General features: G+C 41.6%; 1 protein-coding gene across 2 annotated transcripts in view; it reads right to left on the bottom strand.

Moving 5' to 3' along the window:
* The window catches only part of SLAIN1 (SLAIN motif family member 1), a 174,078-nt gene that overhangs the window by 14,453 nt on the left and 141,346 nt on the right, over positions 1 to 18,279 (bottom strand). For both annotated transcript variants that reach the window (XM_078657480.1, XM_078657481.1), the window contains exons 5-6: positions 9,438 to 9,782; positions 3,974 to 4,150 (exon numbers count right to left, since the gene is read on the bottom strand). In XM_078657480.1, coding sequence (XP_078513606.1) covers positions 3,974 to 4,150; positions 9,438 to 9,782 — 522 coding nt within the window. The remainder of the gene's footprint in view (positions 1 to 3,973; positions 4,151 to 9,437; positions 9,783 to 18,279) is intronic.

The raw sequence follows: 18,279 nt of genomic DNA, 5'->3' as shown, positions 1-18,279 counted from the left end.
TTAGCCAGTATCAAGACTTTCCCATTATAGAAAAAAACATGTTCCTATTTTTCCAAATGATGCAATAGTACAGCTGTAACCGAAGCATTGATCTGCACAACAGCCAGTAAGTGAGACCTGAAACCAAGTGTCCTATTCAAGGCAGCAGCGGAAGTGTCATCCATTTTTCATAAGAGAAAAGCAGCTTGGATTTGAAGATTTGGAGCTAAGGGGCACATTGAAAGAAAGTGAGAAGGGCATTACAGGTACCAGGGGCATTCCTACAAAAGGTGCAATTCATAGTGGATGCTTCTATGGAGCAAGGTGTTTTGAGACATTGTGTAGATTTGCTTCTTTGGGACCTTTTTATGGTCTGGCTTGACAGGGCAGCTATTTTCAGACAATTATGTGATCATTATTAACGAAGAACCTTGGCTCCGCCCACACGTTGGGAGTGTGGGTGTACATGTTTTGACTGGGCAGAAGCTGTACTTCCAAGAAAAAGTCCTTGCCCTCCAGGGGGAGTATTATAGACAGTGACAACAGACATGTGTGCACGCTTTGTGCCCCACCCGAGGCACTTTAGTTTTACAAAGCTTTCTTCGATACGCCCCTTTATGTAAAACAGATAGCTCTGGTGCACATATAGCACTTTCACCAGAGGGTGTTCCCTCATTAGCATCGGGGCATAGCCCCATTCAAGTGAGGGAATCCGTTTGCCTCTGCACCCGTGCTGTATTATAGACACAGGCGCAGAGGCAAAGAAGCTGTCAGGAGGCACACTGATAGTGCGCCATCTAAAAGGTGGAGCACTGTCAATGCAGCCCCTGATAGCAGCTCTCTGGGGGTATGCAAGGGAGTCCCATGGACCCCCCCCCCCCAGACATCCCCTTGCAGGCAGGTGCAGTCATTCACTGCACCCGCCGGCAGTGGATCCCTAACTCCCCCTTAAGTGCAGGCAGGTACCTGGACAGTGAAACACAGAGCCACTTCTTCAAAGGCGCTCCGTATTTCACTTGAATGCGTTGCCCTCAGGGCAGCACGACTTTGCGGCTGCCATGGTAGCAGTGCATTCAATATAATATGGTGCACTCTCCTTGTTTGTGCAGAGCGCATCATATTTTGTAATATGGCCCCAGATAAATGTAATTATTTTGTGTATTTATCCAGCTTCTTAAGCTTAAACTTACAGGGTCACACACATGCCATTGGAATGCTATTTAAGTGTCTTTGATAACTAGACACTTACGGGCCTATTAGGATGGCGAACGGACATGCGTCCTTCCGCCACCCCCGAGGTGGAGGGACCGTCCGCAGGGGCAGCGGCGGTCCCTCCGGTGCAATTAGGATGTGACCTCCACCCTGGCGGTCACATCCCGTATCTTTAACCTTGCGGCAGGTGCTGCTTGAAGCAGCACCCGCCGCAAGGTTAAAAATGCATGCATTGCATTTACATGCACAAAGCGGCCTGGAGAATGTGGATTCACCGCAATCCTTATCGGCCCCTTAATGTTGTTTTTCTCTGGCAGCAGTGAAGATGGGAGGAGGGCAGTCATTAACCTACATCTGTTTTTAGGTTTGGCTTGCAGTGCAACTGTCACCTGACCTTTTAACCTACACCAATATTATTTTAATGCTGTCTGCTTCCACACAAATACATATCTATATCCAAGCTATTTACTTGTAATACTCTATATTACCATAAAGCAATCCTTTAAAGCCAGACCTATTGGCATTGCCAATGCTTGTCTTTGGATATGTGCAGGTTTTTTAGTTTTTCAAGATGGTGGGGATGTAGGCATATGGCTTGCTATGTGATTTAGGCCTATAAAGTGGAGCATGATTTCGGTGCTCGTCATATAAGGAAGCTTATATGAGAAGTGATTCTGTGGGATTTTCTCATATGAATGATCAGCCTGACTGCAGCAAGCATAGCAGTGGGAAGAGTTAGGCAGGACAGATAGATCAGTTAGAGGAGCATTCCTGTACTCTAGAAACAATCACTAATGCCTGAATGGAAGATTCTAAGTTATGTTCTGAGTGAGGTTCTACTGTTAAGGTAGATTCCATTTAAATGTGGCACCTTTGGTGATTTCCTTGCTGTAGAGGCCCAGATTGAGATATTTGTTAAATCTGAAACCTAGAGATTTTGCAGATTTTGTAATCTTAAGGAAGACACATAGAGGGTGTAGTTTAGCAACTCAACCTTTGAGTAGCTTAGTAATGATTGAATGAGCTCAGGCTTTTGTCTCCTAAGTATAAAGCTCATCTTGGAAGTCGAGGAGCTCCTATCAAATAGACACTAGGCTGAAGTGTCAATGTTCTGTTCTGTTGATCTGCAGGTACAGCGGTGTATTGTCCACGTCTTGGTGGAAGTCGATTCTAGTGCTAGAGAAAATCTCACCTAAGGTACAACACAACAGTTGAACATTAAATTAACAAGCAAGAAGCTCAGAAACTGCCAAAGAAACATTTATGGAGTGCTATGAAATTACCTATTTTAATGTGTCTTCCAAGCACTTTAATACTGTGGCACTGATACCCATAATTTGGCATAAAGTGTGTCAGAGGATGTTGCGATTTGTCAAATTGAAGGCTGAGGACATGACCAAGAGTAGTACCATGCAATGTTTGCCCTCTGAGTGCATCATCTATGATGTTGCGCATAGCAGTGTCTGGGTGACAATGCATTTCGTTATAATTTGTTAATTACACCCATTTTTAGGTAGAGCATTTGAGACCTCTTGTATATACTTCAGTATATACTTTAGTATATACTTTGTGGGCTCTGGAGATTAGCCCTAGGACTTGCTGCTTCCGCTTAGGGACTTTTTTTCTGTTCAACTGCCTCTATTTAACTGTCTTGATAGGAAGCGACCAGCAGAGGTCAGTAAAATACCAGAATTGCTTTCTGTTGAGGGACTTTCTATTTTAAATTTTTCTGGCAACTGCCTCTATTTAACTTTCTTGATAGAAAACGACCAGCAAAGGTCAGTAAAATACCAGAATCACTTTAGCATTCTTTAGATTCCAGCTAAGCATGGCCCATCTATGGTACAACTAAAAACACGTCATGAGTGTGTTTCCTGGCAAGGTATGTGGTAAACATCCTTCACAACGCGGTCAAAGCGGCGCAGTGCCATTGCGACTCGTCTTTTACAACGCAAGTCGTTACCACGATTTGAGCTGGAGGGCGCTCTAGACTAAGGAATTTGTACGTAGGCTGGAGTTGGAATAGTAAATCTTACTATTCCTTAGTCCAGCACCATACAGCGCAAGTCGTGGTAACGACTTGCGTTGTAAAAGATGCGTTGTGATGTACCGCGATCACTTTGATCGTGTTGTAACATCATACATCCAGGTATGTTGGCAGCAGGTCTGAGAAGAAGGGTGAGGCTATAGCTTGTGAAAGCTGGTCCCAAGTCAGATTTAGAAATGTTACCAAACAAGGTTCATGCTGCAGAGGGCGCTCTCTGGTAGGGGGAACACGCTCAGGTGTTGACTGGAGTACATGCATGGTACTTAATGTCATTCCTAATCTTCTGGATTGTGTGTGAAGTGAAAGACGACCCCCCATGAGGCAAGTGCCAAAAAGTAGGGTGGTGCAAATGGGTGACGTTATGTACATTTGTTGGATGCCAGGAGGGCAAAGAGCAAAAAAGAAAAAAAGGAATGAGTCGACAAGTAAGAATTAATTGAATTGACATAGTGACCCTTGGCTGTAGAAAAGAACAAGAGACACAACATAGGAAGTGTAGGGACAATATAGTGAATCAATCTTAAAACCATACAAAGGAAACACAATTGACTATGAAGAGTGATTTGGAGCCAGCAGAGAAGGGAAGACAGATATGAGAAGAGATCGGGAGCTTGCAAAGGAGCAGGGACTGGGGTCTTTAAAATAAGAAAAACTGAGGTATTAAAGGCAGGCTGAAGGACAAAAAGATTTAGAGGGGAGTGTGTGAATATGCAAAGCAAAGGAAGAAATACTCACTGCTCGATTGTAATCTTGAAATCCCATTAGCAGCGCCATGCAAATTGGAATCAAAGCTCTGGCTGTTTCTTACAGTGATGGGCGAGACAATGGTGGCTGTGGGGCTGTTGCTACTGCAGCTGATGTTACTGGTTACTGGAATACGAGCTAAATTAGGCATGCTTCTCCGGAGCTTGTCTGAAACAAACAAAGACAGTGGTGGGAATCTACAAGCATTACAGGAGGCAGAAAATCAGATTATTCACAGTCGATTTCGATGCACGGCAAATAGTTTCAATGCCATACAAAGCAATCCTCCATAATGGGAATTTTAGCGGATAATTCAAGTTAATTATTCATAGATTTAGTATAGCTTACCTGAAAGATTTCGCATTACTTTCATTTCCTGCTGAGACAAGGTAACAGTACCACAAATGTATGCACTATATGCTATATCAGAAAGGAGGGACATGGAAAAAACTGCAATACATGTAGAACATGAATACAAATCCTACAAAATTAAAGAAAGGATTAAATGAAGGCAACTGGGACAAAATTATATATATTTTCTTTTGTACTGAAACGTTAACCAAATGAGTTCATGTTTGCCCTGCAATTATACTCAATGAAAAGCAAACATAATACACCTCGGAATCAATGACCCAGAATTTGAACAGATGTACTTAGCACGTGTGACTATGACTCGGGCAAAGTGCTCATGCCTTCTTAAATAAGCAAACACCTAAAAAGTGGTGTTCAAAATATTAAGATGAATGTGTTCGTCAGACTGAGGCTACCTATTTTGTACCCTAGGTAAAACATCTATATTATTTCAGCAAAAGATCTGTGGTCTATACGTCCCAGAGAAGACAGATCAAGTGATGGTGCCGTTCGGGTAAATTATATGATTGATGTAGTGTCAAAAAATTACTTATTGTAAATTTAAGCAAGTGGTTAGGGATCATTTACGTTCGTATTGCTGAAAGCAGGTTTGTGAAGTACATCTTGGGAGGTTATTCTTAATTAAACCCACAATCATACTGGAGTAAAAAAAATTGCGAGAGATCAGACAAAACATTTTCTGGCTTCGATGTAATCGGTATCACATAAACACATTTTCACAGATGCTTTTAAAAAAAATTGAATGGCGTTTTATATTGTGCCAACTTGATCCGAAGATTTCGGGTATCAGAGTGCTGTACACAGCCACCAGCTGCATTACATGAGGACACATTAATTTTTGTTAGGCATGGGGAGATTAGGTGATTTGCCCACAATCACAGGATGTTCGGTGTCATTGCCGAGATTCAAACCCAGTTTACCAGATTTGAAGTCGACCGCCCTAGCCGTTAGGCCAACTCCTCTCCCCATACACTTGTTCTGTGATCTAGGTGGTGTGAAAATGGAAGCCATAACACACTTAATCTACTTGCACCCTGATTTGTAAGAGGAAAGGTGAGGTCTATTGAAACCAATGTTCAGATTGTTGGCCATTCAATATTTTTTAGAAAGCTGTTGGTTCTTACTTTAATGGACTTAACATCTATGTATTGGCATGGGCCATTAATCAAATCAAGTTTAGTTTATTTGATTTAGCTCTCCTGAGAACAGCAAATTTCATACAGAACAATTGCTGTTAATATTCACATAAAACAATCAATACATATTTAAAAAAGATTTAAAAAATGTAAGCAGGTTATGGCACACAAATTCATCAGGGGGGGAAGGTTAAAAAGCATGATCAGATTCTGCACAGATGCGCTGTTGTATTTCATTTGTATTGGTTTCATATAGAGCCTTCTTGCCTCAACCAATATCGGGTTTGGGCATACCGACAGTACATGGTTTAAGTCTTGCACACCACCATTGCAAAGTTCACAGTTGCTGGTAACATGTTCTTTATGAGTCCATTTAGAAGTCAGTGAATTAGAAGGGAGTAGCCCAAACCTCAATAGAATTATACACCGCTGAATTCCGTGCCTTAAGGAAAAATGAATATATTATTGAACCTGTTTGTATGTAATGGCTTCTGCGTAATGTACGTAGAGGTGTAGTTTGGAGCAGTGCGAAATGTCCAGATCATAACTTATCCTTGGCGTCAGATGTTTCAGGAAGAGTTTCATTTGGGCAGGAAACCATGATTTCACAAGTGCAAGTGCGCAATTAGAAAATTTAAAAGCAATAATCAAGTTCTGGTTTAGAGTATATTTTGTAAATTCGATCTCAAATGTCTTTTTTTAACTAAAAATCTTAAGGTGCCTTGGTCTGCATGAAGGAGATTGTACGCCCATCTTAATAGATTCGTAATTGCTTTAGCAAAAGAAATGACTAAGGAGCATTCTAAATGCAGGGCTTGTGCAGGGACGTCTTGTTGGACTTTAGCCAGTTTACGGAGAATTTTTCCTTCTTTCGTTTGTGTTTGTTGCCACTGGGTAATTGGGATATATTCCAGAGCGTACAATAAAATTGGAGGAATCTTTAACCCCTTCGACGCTCATGACGAGCTGGTCTCGTCATGGCGTAGCCTCCTCGCACGCTCATGACGAGCCCAGCTCGTCACGTAAAGTGCGGGTTCGCAAAACCCAGCGTACGGGCGGAATTCCGCCCGCACGCATGCGGTTAAGCTGTAAACCTGTAGTAAAGAATGGAAGTGTCTTTGCCGGAAGAAGAGTATAATCGTTGGAGCGCTCCCACATGGATATCTGCTTTACAGTTTAAATTCTGCAGGTGGGTTGAGTTTCCTAGTGATTGATTAAGGATCCGCCCCAAATAGATATATTCTTTTACCACTTCTAGTGTTTCTCCTCCCAGTATCCAGTTGTAGTTTGTGTAATGCTTTCTACCTCTAAATGGGAATATTTTCGTTTTGGTTGTATTTGGAACCAAGAAATTTTCCTTTGTATATCTTGTTAGAACGTCTTGGTTACTTTGTAGTCCGAAAGGGGTAAGATCAAAAATAACAGCTTCATCGGCGTACATCATGGTGTGTATTTTACATGATGCTATCTTCGGGGGAAAGTTTATGACTTGAAGAAAGCTGTCTGGGAGATCACTAAGGTATAATGAAAAGAGGAGGGGAGCCAGATGGCAGCCTTGTCTGAGACCATTTGGTGTAGCGATTGGACTGGTAAGTCCCTTTTCTTGTCCCAGTTCTATTTGACACCACGTTTCGGAGTGTAGTGAAATAATAAGATATAGAAGATTTTCTGGGATTCCCAGGTTTCGGAGTTTCTTCAAGAGTGTTGGTCTATCTATCTACTCTATCAAATGCTGTTGAAAAATCAACAAAGACCGCATAGACAACTTGCAATTTCAGGACTACATATTTATCAATAATAGTCTGTAAAATCGCTATGTTGTCCGATACTGAGTGTTTCTGTCTAAACCCGGCCTGATTAGGAGGGATCACTCCTGAAGAAAAGGCCCAATCTTTAAGGTGATCCAGAACACTTGCTGCAAAGATCTTTCCTATTGAGTCCAACAGAGCAAACTGTCTGTAGTTGCCTGGATGCAGCTGGAATCCTTTCTTATAAATTGGGATGACTATACGCCCCTTCCATGATTTGGGAATTTTCCTGGTAATAGAGCAATGTGAGAATATTGGCGCTAAGAATTTGCTCCATTCCTCTGGATTACTTTGAAGTGCCTTCATCGGAATTTGATCCGGGCCCATTGCAGCTGATGCTCTTGCTTTTTTTATGTGATACTCGATTTGACGGGCCATAGGAGGAAAAATATGTTGCTTATTTTTCATCTGCGAACCTAGAGAATAATTCAGATTTTCATGATTCCGATTTGATTTATATAAGTTAGGTAGGAACTTTTCCCATTCCCTCGGAGGAACTGGTGATGCTTGTAAGGATTTCTTAGTACCTGTTTGTTTGGCTATTAAGCTCCAATACACACGAGTATTGTTTTGTTTTATTGCCATTTGAATTTGGACCCAGTTTTTATCCTGCTGTGATTTTCGCAGCTTTTTTTTTCTCATCCGTTGTTTTCTTAGATGATTGATTTCCAATTCTCTTGTCTTTGAAGGGTTTTGAAATTGCATGCAAATTAATTTGTTTAATGCAGTGGCTCTTTTGTCTTGGACCTTTCTTATTTGGATATAGCTCTGTTGTCTTGAGATTTTAAATTTGCCTGTAGACCTTGTATTATTTTATTGAGCACTATTTCGAAATTTGCTATTGGATCAGAGGAATGTGTGAATTGTAATACCTTTGCCTTGTCAATTGTATGGTTGATTTTGTTGAAAGTGGTGGATGCCCATGATATTCTCCTCTGGGCCTGATTCATGAGTACTGAACTTTGTACGTGCATGAAAAATCCCGAAGATGTGCGTTGCAATGTTATTTCGGTTTTAAGTCTTAATATGGCGTGGTCACTTCCATGATAAAATGTTGTACTTAATTTTGTGACCCTATCAAGCAGAACTAAACTGCAGATCATGTAGTCTAATATAGAAGCGGTGGGGTTACCTTTTCTTGTGAAGGATGCCGGAATGTCTCCTTCTGTTCGTCCATTTAGGATAAAGCCATTTATTATGCGGAGGGAAGATAGTAGGATTTCCCCTTGTTTGTCTGCTTTGATCCCTGCTGGGCCATTACAGTTTTAGACCTTATAGCAAAAGGTTCTAAGTCATTGTCAGCTAATTTAATGAAAATTATGTAATATTGTGATGGCCTGGTATATAGTTAGACTACCTTTTATTCTATATTTTTGAACAACCTGGTTCATTGCTTTCTGAAGCAATGTCGAATTATATTTTTTATTTAAGAGCTTTCAGAAGGATCGCTTACTTTGCAATTTTAAAGAGTTTTATGTCATAATATTCCAATGGATTTTTGATAAGCTAGAACAACAAAGTTTGATCATCACTAATCAGATAATTTAATGTGTGTTTTACATCTAGAGAGCATAGTAAATGTTGAACGTACAATACCTAATAATATTTTTTGAGAGCCATAAACCTTGAAACATGAATGGCTCAATTATTTCTGAAATGGAGAACAAAATGGACAAGTTAAAGAAAGTTTCTTGGCTATGGATTGAGCACGAGAGGCTCAGGCACCTGCTGGGGTATGGAGTACTTTGTAAATTGTTTACTTGGCTTCTTGGTGCCATTTGCCATCAGACTCGGTGCACTACTAGGCAAACTGACTGATGTATTTGAACATCTATGAGGAATTGGCACTTTTAACAAATTAAAAACGTTTTTTTTTCATGCTGTAGACAACTTTAGAAATAATTTCTTTAATCATACTAATATATGCGTGCAACACATACAGAAGTAATTTTGAGATGGGCGGTACGGCTCGGTATCATGGATTTCCAAGAGAAAAGATTTTTTGTCAAATTTAACTTGGTATAAGACAAAACATTCAGCATAGGTGAGATAACGTAAGCCCTGACACATACTTCATGTGTCTCTCTGCTAAGACATCCATTTTTTAAAATTAAATCTGCAGCATAAAATCAAATTTACCTCCAATGGTCCGGTTGGGGAGTTGTTCGGAGGTTTGGGATTGAGGAGAATAACTGTACTGCTGCTGAAAACTGCTTAGATGCAAATAGGGGGAACTGGGGCTTCTTCTGCATTCCCGGATACTGGAAAAAGTCTGGGAGTGAGGAATCCCCCTCTGTAGGGTGCAACGGGCCAGTCTAGGTTGAGGAGGTGGCAAGTTATCAAACTCTTCCTCTTCGTCTTCAAGACTATATCGATCAGACTCTTGGTCACTGTTACATGTCCCTTTCTTGGCAGAATGTAATGATATACTAGAGCTGTATCTGGATATCGATGCTGAAGAAGAAGCATAGTCTTGCCTTAGACCTGTAAAATAAATTAACACATATGTTATGCAATGTGTGATTGCAGCACGAAGCAAGTAATTTACAATGCGCAGTGGATTTGTTATTGAATGACCAGAGGTTGGACCTGAGTGTATGGTATTGTATTGTATTGTAATTTCATTGCATTGTATAAAGCACTTCAGTTTGACACTTTAGATAATGTATCATTTCACTTAAGAAGGCAAATTGTATTTTATCATGAATAAATATACCTTAAAGAAAATTATCTTTAAAAACAAACTTGCATACATTTTTGCTCTTCCGAGCAAACAGGCTATGAAACAAAATAACACAGATAAGTTCATCAAACATACATCAGTTGTTATTAAAATGTTAAAACTTCTGAGAAGCATTGCAGAATGTGGTTGCATTAAGTGATCTCTCAGGATTCAATCAAATCAGAATATGTGCACTGTGAGGCTTCAGGTGTGCAAGTTCTGGTTATATATGCCCCAGCTGAAAGCGACTCTAGCTGCAAAAGTTGTGTATGTAGTAGCTTTGAAAAGTTGTGTTTTATTAAACAAAGAACGACTTTTGCAAAGTACTTGGGTGACTGCATGTTTGTACGTTTCCGCAATTTGTGGATTAAACCTTGGCACCATAACAATGGTCTGTATTGCCGCTGAGGAGGAGAGGGGGCTTGTAGTTGAAAGCAGGATTGAACACAGGTCACAGAATTGTTCTATGATTAAGTCTGGAGTTCCATACACCAGGTCCTGAAAGCACCGTAGGGCATGCATACTGGAAGCCAAGTCAGAGGAGGCAGGGTGAATACACTACCTTCCATGGGGCAAGTAGGATAGTGGGAGACAACGGCCACCGGATCACTAGAAAGTGAAGCCAAGTGGGATTCAGATGTATAGTTTATCATCAGTAGGGCTCGAGTCGGGGGTACACGCAGGTACACGGCATCCCCCCCACTCTTTTCACAGGGTGCATGCCATCCCCCCCTGCCAAGAAGTTGGGCCCCACTAAAATATGCTGAACTTGTCCAAGTGTAATATTCAGACACCAGAACACGTTCAGCAGCACCTGCACAAATAGTGCGCAGAGGTTTAAGATTTACTTTTAGCCCTATTATTTTTTATAGCGCTAAGTCGTGACGTCATGGGGTCATTTGCATATTGTTTTACTTCCTCAGTCCCCCCACTTCTTTTTATAGGACTTGTGCCCTGATCATCAGTCAGGAAACAGATCGCCAAGACCACAAGGGTTAAAAAGGAAGATATGAGAAAAGATACAGTGAATTACACCTATATGTGAGAGAGAGAAAGTAGCTCACCAGGTTTTTTCTCTTTTACAAAGCAGAAAAGCATTCCAATGTGTGGACAAGCAAGAGCGCCCTATATCAGCGAGATTGGGGTCAGAGCTGCATGAGGGCAGCTTAGAGGGATGGCAGAATGCCTGCCACATACCAGGGCTGCTGCTGTGGGTGAGGTGGGGGTTACTAACGCACAATAAATTCTGGGGTCGATTCCGATCCTGTAAAAAGTGCTCCGAATTGCCGTTCGGAGCGTTTTTCACGAATCGTACCCTGCAACGTCCCCCGTACGTACGACGAAGTACGATCCGTACCGGGAGCTGGACTCCACACGAATCGTACAGGGACCGTACAAATGAAATCCCCGTACGAATCTCCCTCGGAACCCGCTTGTACACGCGACATCTCTACGGTTCGCGGCTGCTTTTTCCAAACCGGCAGGTACGATTCGTGTCGGGTACGCACCGTACGACCCTTTTTCTACGGGAGCTGAAAACAGCCGTAAAAGCAGAGTTCGCCCTGAAACAGGTACGGAACGGCCCCTCCTGGGTACGGTGCGTACCCCCCATGATCGCAGGGGTACGCCCCGTACCCCTGCGATCACTGGGTGTATGCACCGTACCCCGCGATCTTGGGGTTTACGCACTGTACCCCATGTACGCTGGGTGTACGATGCGTACCCCATGTCCGCTGGGTGTACATTGCGTACCCCCTATGATCGCAGGGGTACGGGGCGTACCCCTGCAATCATGGAGGGGTACGCACCGTTCGGTGTGTATGTGAATGTGTGCTTTTCCGTACGAATCGCCCTTACCTGGCGTGGACCGTACGAATCGCGTCCTGAAACCCCGGTCCGGATCGTACTCGGCCAGTCGTACGGTGTGTGTACGAGTCGTACGGAAACGGCTCCGGATGCGAATCGTACGGACGGGAATTTTACCGGATCGGAATCGACCCCTCTGTGTTAATAATGGCCAGAAAAGATGGAATTTTTCAATTATATCAGTAGCGGAGATGTGACATAAATGCAATAGGTGATTGAAAGAAAAATGATACAAAACATCAAGAAGGTTTACAAAAAAAAGGAAGCAATGGATTTGAAACCGCTGAAATCATCATCTGAGCTAGACAGTAGATGAACAGAGGAGGAGAACAGCTCCGGTGAGTCTTAGGCTACTGAGGAGCACTACAGGCATAGGCAATGGAGAAGGAATTGAATATATTAGCAAGAGTGGTGTGACAATATGTATTATATCAAAAGGAGGTCGTGATGAATAACTGTGCAGAGTGGATAAGAACACGCCAGAGACCTCAAAAGGGGAGTAAGTAATAGAAAATGTTTATGACAAAGATCATGACCGTGATAAGATACAATGTACTCAAGTATATGGGAGTAGGAGTGCAAAGGAGAACGAGAAGATGCCAAGGGGCAAAAAGACATGTAGAAAAATGATGAAAGCTGGAAATGAAGTGATTGTGGAAATACAGGAAAGACCGAGGAGAAGCAAGGGTGCAACCGGTCCTGCAAGCGGTAAGGGTCAAAGAAAGAGATGGTAAGTGAGGAACATAGAAACTGCTTCATTACAGACGACAGAAAGTAGGGAGCAATGGGAGAATGCACACAGATGCAGGATGCAGGAAATGGAAAGCAGCAAAGAGGGAACAGAAGAGAGAGATCTAAAGGCAAGATACATAAAAGAAGGGGAGTGAAAAGAATGTAAAAAGGAGAAGATAGGTTGGAGGAAAATGTGGAGTTTGTAATGAGTAGACGCTACAGTTTCATTGAATAGAAATGCAGTGAAAGAAATTATGGTGCAAAAGACAAGGAGGAATTACGGGTCAGAGGAGTGTAGGGCAGTGCCAGGAAGGTGAAGGAGTCAAAAGAGAATTGAAACAATAGCAGTGGATAAGGAAACAGTAAAGTAGAAGTATAGCTTGTGTTCAAAGCAGTAGTAGTAATGGCAGGAGAAATGTGGTCAAAAGTGACACCGAACTCATGATGTTAGAATGTTTATACTAATTAGAAAATAATGACTAACTTAGACATTGTTTAGTTAGCATGGCCAGGCCGAAGCCAACTTACACTGACATCTATTCTTATGTGCAAAAAGAAATGTGCGCTTTCATTTGATGTAAACAAGTTTTTCCATGTGTATGTGTGCTGTGTGTTTTTCCATTTCCATTTAAGAAAATTAGTGGAGTAGAAGCCTAATCCATGGTCTCTGTATTAACAAGTTGTATTAGTTTGTGTTCCTCTTGAGGAAGCCATGTTCAGTATGTTTTTGTCTTTGTAAAGTTTAAGGACCTTTGCTCAAGTCTTTCTTAGGGTACAGTCATAAGTTGTACTGTCTATTGTATTTCTGTATTATATAAATGTCATCTCATTTCCTGCTTTTCCTATGCATACCTCGTTCCTTAATAGACAGTTGAAGTAGGTGTTACTACATGTATCTATTGTGGTGTATCTTCTATATTATGTTTGTTGACTTTTTAGAATGATACATTGCTAGTTCAACCCAATTATGTCACATCTCACCACTGAATGTGACTGGCTTCTTTCTGGGTTTCCTTAGAAGTCAGACTCTATGCTAGTCTGGTTATTGATATAATTCTTCAAGCTTTCCGTGCCTTTTAACTGTGGAGACCATGCCAGTTCTCTTTTTGAACTATACTTAATTCTGACTGCTTGCTTTCTTTGGAGGTTGACCATATGTAGCTCCTCTCACATTATTTGATTTTGATTTACTATTGACCCATTGATTGCTATTGATGAATTAACTTATTTTTGCCTTATGTAATGCTGTTACATTTGAATAAACCTCTAAGCTTAAATGATATGCCTTGGACTAAGTTTTATAAAGACTCAGATAGTCCCATTCCTACATATCGACTCAATTATTTGATTGGTGCATCGAAATTGACGACGTTCTGGACTCAAAAGTGCCACGAATGAAGGATATTCGGGAATTATATAGCTACTTCTCTGGGGCATGACTGAGTCAAAGGATGTCATAGATAATCCTTTTAATAAGTATTGCCACTTTCTTCGCAAACACAGGAATTAGTTACTACTGTCAGTTCATTAAATTGCCCAGTACCCCCTGTTCAGACTGATTTTCAGGGGTAATAGGGGTGAACATCCTAGACCTTTGGAGACAGGAAATCCTAATTGAGTACTATATGCATGACTTTCAAAAAGTAGAATGCCCTGGCAAGTTTATTTTTGTAAAAGGTATACAACTATTTTTCATTCTTATTAGGGGAATGTGCATAGTCATTTTAATATGATCTGATTCCTAAACCACTCTGTAATTGAACTATTCTCTGCTTATGCATGGGGACAGTGATTACATTCCTTGGTGCATTCCACAAATCAGTAGCCATGTGAAGGTCTCACTTTTCTGGTGTCTGAGTTATGAAAATGTGGTACCCGCCAGACTTTGACTTTTTCTGCAGGGATGACCGGGCACACATGTGGATTGCATTTTCTTGATATCAAGAGAGCGGTGATGTTGGCAGTACAGGGCACAAGGGATGACAGGCAGCAGTCAAGATCTATACCCAACACTGCCTATTGAGATGGCCATTGTGGGTAGATGGAAAGGTGAGCAGCAAGTGCAAGGTGGAGGCACACAGGTCTGGCATGCTTAAACTTTTGAACGTAATGTTAAAATGTTACTAAAGCACAGTCACCTAGCAATTGTGTGCTATTAATATATGAGATCAGACTGCAGACAAAAGGAGGAGGGTTGAAATGGGGAAAAAATAAATTCTTCAAATGCTTGCAAAAGGCTTGTTAATTTGAGAAACAAGAAGAAGTTCATCAGTCAAGTAATTCCACTGCTTTATATCACAATGGGAGAAAGAGCCTCCACCAACACGACCAATAGATTTGACAGCCTTACTTCAAGATGTGATGCTGTGCATGAAGGTCAGGGTTTAATGGCAACAATCCCTTGAAAAAATGATGGGGCATCCAAAAGATGGGTTACACGGACCATAAATGGTTGGCAGTCACTTGAAGAAATAATGCGGCAACCGAGGGTGTAGGCACATGGGACTCACAATCATCAATCACTAGTGAAGTTGAGGTATTAGCAGGGCGCAGGTACGCAAACATCACACTATCACTGGTACTGATAAGTTGACTGATGTAAGGGTGTAGAAACATGGGTCTCTGATGATCATTGGGCGTTGGTGAAGAGGTTTTCACATGGTATGCAGCACAAATCACAACTAGGTTTGGGCACTGCATACTAAGGGGAAGGCAGATCAGGTAGAGAACCACTTCCCAGCATCTGGCCTTGGCAGTAGACTGACCTACTCATGGCACTGTGCTTTTGGTGAACTCTGTGTATGGCTAACCAGGGAAACCTGTTTCTTTTACGTTTTCATAGTATAAAACTTACCTTAGAATGGAGACAGCCAAAGATTCAGACTCAGGACCTCACCTTCTTCTCCTGTGGTGTGCAGCACTTCTACAAGTAAACAGTGAAAACTAGATATGCTGGAGGGGACAGTTTCTATCCAGGTTCGGAGATCATTATTTTAGTACAATTGTTTAATTAAGTTACCAAAATGTTAGGGGGGGAATGAGTCACAGGGAAGAACATTTTGTCTTCTGGTTGGCCCCTGCTCCATTAAACCTTTAATATTTGAAACAGTCCTTTTCCTTATATAAATTAATGAATGGAGGAAAATGTCTGCAAAACACATAATACAGGGGATACTGAGGCTGTTCAAGCCTTTCAATGAGGTGTGTATCCCTGGCTATGCCTCCAGGCCACAGTCACTGTCCCAGTGTTACTCTCTGGCTAGGCTACACCTTAACCGGCTAGAATCTGTTTAGTTTCAGTCACTTGTAACAAATGTTCACAGCTCCAGAGGATGATTCAGTATGGCACACTAGGCTTCAAAATGAATTCCCAAGTGAAGGACATTAGAGAGCATGTAGGTGTGGCTATTACTGTCCATATGTATCATTATATTAATGTAGACACTACATACACATAGGTGGGACCACAACATAGGTATCCCACCTTACATGTTACCTAAATACGAGGATCTACTCCAAATGCAATCATAAAGAATGAAGGGATTCAGTCATGACACAATACAACATCATAACAAGGATTGTCTGTAGGGAATTTTCAAGTCGAAAGGGCTGTACACCACTACTATGATCTGCTGTCACCAACCATTAGTAGTGTCATAAACTTATCTCAGAGACGGTAGTCTCCCATGCGAAAATGAGTACCAAATTAGGTGTACTAGCACTTTGTTGGTAGGCAACATGCCATAACATGAACAGTACTGGTGCAAGAGTCTAGCGGCACTGGCGTCCAGCACCAGAAAATATATAGGGTCTGCCAAAAAGATAACATGGGGAGAAAGAAGGCTGCCAAGGGACTTTCAGCCCTACACAAGTAGACAGAGAGATGAAGCCCCTGCATATATAAACCAACTGGATGTTGGCTCTGGATACAAGGTCACATTTTGTTAGTGAAGAGAGCCTCCTATATGGTTCACACCAATGGCTTAACATTTGTCCCCACAGTGTGGGGTGGGGGGACCGTGCTCCAGGGAACCCCGTCAGCACAGTACACTGACCGGGTCTGGGACCAAAATGGTATATGGTGGGCCAGGGGAGGGCCCCATGTACTTTGCAGTGGGCCCCCGTCAAGTTTTGTTGTGCCACTGGTTCACACAAATGAAAATAGGTTCAGACATGACATCATGTCAACAAAAGCAATTATGATTGGTGTCAGTACAATAAAATCTTTAGAAAACAAAGAGGATCATCAATTAGCTAGGCAAAATAATCACAATAAATGACTGCAGAAAGGCTGAGGAGAAATGGACTGTAGTGGCAACAGATCTCAACCCAGTTCTATTTGGAGGTGGCAGCATGTGGTCCCACATGCAATTGCAGTGAGTACAGTGATGGTTATGCAAGACATGAGTGCAAAGGAAAAACAGGACCAAAAAAGTACTGGTCAGAAGGATGAGCAAAAAAGGTAAGAGGCGCCAAAAAGTAAAGTTTTGCAAACACCAGGACAGAAAAGAAAAGTCCTCCAAGTGTGTGACTATTTAAAGGAACAATTTAATTTCCACCAACATTTATGGATAAATTGCGATTGAGATCATTGAGAGGATGTTTTTTTTTTCTCATAGAAAGTATGAATTGATGTTTTAGATTTCTTATCAGTGGCCTCAGAGAAACATGTGGCAGCAATTTGTAAGTCAGTAAGTCACCACCCACAGGCGTTGCAACCAAAGACAAGGATATAACACTGTTTATGGAGGTGGGTATACTTGGCAAACTACCTCTAGAAAATTTCATATTTGACCTGGACCCTAAATAAAAACAGGTACAATTCTGGATGAAACATCACCTGTATTATTACAAGGATGGCAACGCACTCAAGCATTACATAGATACATTTGAATATTCTAAGTTGTAACGCCCTATGCCGCAGATACCAAAATTGATTTCTGGTACATCTGATTACCCAGAGAGAAGATTCCCAATTAATTAGCTTTTCAGCTAAATAAAGCATTTCTGCCTCTGTGTGATGTGTCATCTTGTTTTTGAATAGGTCAGCAAATTGTTTCAACAGAGACAGTGGGTTGAAAACTGAAAGGATGGTGTGTTGCATTACCTTGATGATTTCTTGTTTGTGGGCGGGGCAGCCAAAGACTAATGCAGAGAAGAGGATGGGGCATCCCACAGAACTGATAGATTACCCTATGCGCCCGAAGGAAGCAAACACCTGCTTGGTTCAGTCACAATGCATATTACCATTTGCAGTTACTTATAATTGGAACATTCTGCTTAAATTCATGCAGACAGCCTTTATATCCATGTAGGTTTAGGCGTGACCAGAATAACTGTTAGTCTTCTGAGTTAGATGCACTAGTCTTCGAGTAAAGATCTCTTCTTTTATCTGCAGTGATCTTGTGGTTAACATGGGATCAACTCTAACACTTCAAGAAACTGTCCACAAACAAGTAGAGACCACCATCAAGTGCAAGGTAGATTCAAGCTCATCTATGTAAACACAACACTCCTCACAAAAGCTACAAAGCCTCACTTGTGACGTCATACTAGGAAACACAGCATGAATTCACTAAGGAAATAATGCTGATGAAAATTTAAAGTACAAACACCAGAAATTAAGGATAACAATCTGTAGTATGCTTCCCTCGTGCCCCT

The sequence above is a fragment of the Lissotriton helveticus genome, chromosome 8 (genome assembly GCF_964261635.1).
Source record: "Lissotriton helveticus chromosome 8, aLisHel1.1, whole genome shotgun sequence".
NCBI lineage: Eukaryota > Metazoa > Chordata > Amphibia > Caudata > Salamandridae > Lissotriton > Lissotriton helveticus.
The sequence above is the reverse complement of the archived record's forward strand: the minus strand, read 5'-3'. Positions and strand labels throughout refer to the sequence as shown.